This window comes from Lactuca saligna, chromosome 8 (genome assembly GCF_052625555.1).
Source record: "Lactuca saligna cultivar CGN05327 chromosome 8, ASM5262555v1, whole genome shotgun sequence".
In the NCBI taxonomy this organism is placed as follows: Eukaryota; Viridiplantae; Streptophyta; class Magnoliopsida; order Asterales; family Asteraceae; genus Lactuca; species Lactuca saligna.
This window is the reverse complement of record NC_136424.1, coordinates 3,614,180-3,617,806: the sequence shown is the minus strand read 5'-3', so window position 1 is coordinate 3,617,806 and position 3,627 is coordinate 3,614,180. Positions and strand designations below refer to the sequence as shown.

Here is a 3,627-nt window from a genome sequence, read left to right as displayed (position 1 = left end):
GTTGAAGGACTGTTTAATCTTTGTTGCATGTGGTTGTATTTGTGAGGTAGTTAGTTGACATTAGTAGAAGTTTCCTTTGCATATGCGAACAAGGTGAGGTAGGGTTCTTAATGGATTAGGAATAGTATCTGGACGTGCTTATATGGGAAGTGAACTCCTAGGAGAGTCTAGGAAGTGCCTTAGTGCACGGTTTAGTGCAAGGACTTATGAGCGTAGTCATATGGAAGTGACTTAGAGAATCCGAGGTGATTCTTGAGGAAAGTATGTATATGTGTGGAATGTAGTATTGGACCCATATTATTGAAATAATAGGATCCATACTCGAATTGAGAAGAATCACAGAGATTCTATGAAGTTGGTAGAGGGTTGATGTGTGTGTGTGTTTCTGCGTAGCATGTAAAATGTTATAGCATAATGATGACACTTTGATTATGAGATGACAGTTTAGTCTTTGTTTAATAGAATGCAGATGTTTAGATGGGAAGCAAAATCCTTTAAGATTGATGCGGACAACGCATGACTACGCGATTGGATTGCCACAGGAGTTTCACAAATTTTACTAGAAGAAGAGTTGTCTGGTATCATTGGTCGGATCACTGATAGGCTGGCTGTCAAGTTCGAGGAGCGGACTACAATCATTAGGGCTGTGGAAGAGATTGTTGAGGCGACTAGAGAAAGAGATCTTGATGTGGAGGCGAGACAAGGGAAGAGAAGGCGAACACGGGGACTAACTGTATGATAAAAAGAAACTATAAAGATGGTTCTATGCAAATTAAAAAAAAAAAAAATTGAACTTGATTCAAGAAAAGTCCATAACCAAGGGACCATTTCTGTAATTTTCTTAAAGTTTGACAAAATCACTACAAAGGATGAGATTACATGGCTGGTCATAAATAACAATGAGTGATCGTGGGCGCACATACTTGCCAAAATCTCACCAAATCCCTACAACACCAACAATCATATACACTCTATGTTTTCCTTCGCTAACCCATGTGTGGTGATTTCTAGTTCGGCTCACCTCTTTCTGCGACCACCCAATCGCCCTCTCCTTTACAACCCGACCCAATTCCCCATTTTCAGATCATCCATAACAAAGATCAAAGCCACCATTGATGAGAAAGAACAGAAATCCCCTTCCCCTGTTATTGTCGAAGAAGAAGATGAAGTTGGTTTACAACCAACAGCCAGTAAGGTACACACTCCCCCCTTCACGAAATTCGGCAAGATTAAGGGTATGCAAATGCTAACACTAGGGTGATTATGCCATTTTAGACATACGCTAGTCTCTTTCGATGAGATTTCACAGTCAAACTCAGAAGGAGAGAGTATATTTCTTTTGGGGATTTCTGCATTACTTTATTCATTAAACACCCATTCGAGATTTGTTCATAAATCTAATTTTAAACATCATGATTGTGGTCATTGATGAAAACAGATGCTACACCCTAATAAACAATACAAGATGCTTGTATTATTTGTCCACCAAAATGCTTAAATTTTTTTGAACTGGGAAAGTAATCGATTGACATTAAATTTGAAATGCATTTCTTGGTTGTAATCAAACCTGGGTATGTATGAAAAATTGTTTTTTTTATTTTAATGATGATCGTTGCTTGTGTTTGATACGAGTGAGTGAGTTATAATGGTAAGTCTTGTTCAGGAAGTTGAGGAGAGCATAAAAGTACTGAAGAAAGCTGCAAAGACTAGAAAGGTTGAAGCTACTGAGATTCTGTCTGCTCTGAAATTGATGGAGAAGGCTAAACTCGACCCTTCACAGTTTTGTGAGACTCTTGGAGGATCAGAATCCCCTGGAAGAACTTGGATGCTTATATTTACAGCTGACGTTAACCACTGATCCTTTGTAGCTCATATGTATTATGCATTTTGCTGTTTTCTGTATCCTTGTTTGATGACTCTAATGGGTGCTTAATACTATTATTCTACAGAAAGGATTGAAAAGTGGCAAATACTTCCCCATTACCGCTGTTCAGAGATTTGATGCAGCTGTAAGCATCCTGAACTTATTATTATTATTTTTTTTTTCTAATGAGATTAAGCAAGCATAAATTGATATTGAAAAGTGGAGGAAAAAAATATTTCATTCATATTCCAAAACAATTACTTCAACACACAATTCCTAATTCATATCAATAACTCTTACTAAACAGTTACTTGAAAACCAAATTCGTGATTGTATTAATAGATGATAACATGGGTAACATTTTATACTACTAATATTTAGGCAAGGAGGATCGAGAACGGTGTGTACCTGGGTCCTCTTGGGTGCCTAACATTTGAAGGCAGATTTTCATGGAAAAAGAGAATACTTGCATTTGTATTTGAGCTTATTCGGATAAAGGTGGGACCTTTCAACCCGTTTGAAATAAACATTAAAGGAAACGATGAGACTGAACCAACCACAAAGAATCCCTTCTTTATATGGTTTTACATCGATGAAGAAATTGCTGTAGCTCGGGGTAGAAGTGGGGGCACCGCCTTTTGGTGTCGTTGCCGCCGTGTGTAATGTGTATGTGTATGTATGTAGCTTTCTAAATGTTTGTGTATAAATTTTTACTTTAATTTATACCATACCAAATTATATATAGTTACTAAATTAATTAAACTTTTATAGTAAAAATTTGAGAAATCTCCAATAAAGTCCTAAAATTTTGGTCCGGTTTACGTTTTAGTCCTAAACTAATTTTTGTTTACGAAAAAGTCCTAAAAACCGGCAAAAGTAAGTTTGCATTTTGACTTTATTGGAGATTTCCCGTAAAAAATTATATTTATTAATCAATTATTTTAAATAAATTATTAATTAAGAGATATATCTAAAATTTAAAGTTATTTATAACTTCAAATTTAACATATAATTAAGAAAAGTAATGTTTCTATAAAAGTTTAAATTATATTCTTTAAAATCTTATCATCATTAATTGTGATAGTGATTTGCCTAATATATCTCCATGACACGAGGCATAATATTAAGAATGGGTTGTATTAGAGTGACATGTATCACAAGAATACTAAAACTATTCTTTAATTAGTATAGGAATATAATAATCTCAAGACAAAATTGCAAAAATGGTCATGTGGTATGCATTTTTTGGGGGTTTTAATCCAAACTACGATTTTTTTGGATTGATGGTCATTTTTAGCTAGCTTTGTTGCGTTTTTGGTCTTTCCAAATAGAAATAGTAAAATGACTTTAATACCATTGGGGTATTTATTTTCCATTTTTCTTTAATTTCTTTTTAAATCTAATACTAATTTATTTACTTTAGTAATTAAGAAAATAAGAAGGGGTTCTCTCTCTCTCTCTCTCTCTCTATATATATATATATATATATATATATATATATATATATATATATATATATATGTATATGTATATATATATATATATGTATATGTATGTATGTATCAAAGATACAATCCACTATCATCTTCTTCAACACTCTCGTTTTCTTCAAAACCCAACTCCTCACCACCATCTCTCCTTCCAGCCACCACAAATCAACCACTAACACCACAATCAGAACTAACGGTTTGGGTTCCATCTTCTCCACATCATCATCAAGTTCACACCACACCTCCATTGCAGATACCATCTTCTTCTCTACT

The 3,627-nt window shown here is 34.4% G+C and overlaps 1 protein-coding gene across 1 annotated transcript; it reads left to right on the top strand.

Annotated features, from left to right (window-relative positions):
* The first annotated feature begins 897 nt into the window (after positions 1-897).
* On the top strand, positions 898-2,608 carry LOC145012978 (microbial collagenase). The gene is made up of 4 exons (XM_078971771.1): positions 898-1,195; positions 1,664-1,846; positions 1,950-2,009; positions 2,246-2,608. The coding sequence occupies exons 1-4, from the start codon at positions 974-976 to the stop codon at positions 2,525-2,527; spliced, it is 747 nt and encodes a 248-aa protein (XP_078827897.1). The 5' UTR covers positions 898-973; the 3' UTR covers positions 2,528-2,608.
* The last annotated feature ends 1,019 nt before the right edge of the window (positions 2,609-3,627 follow it).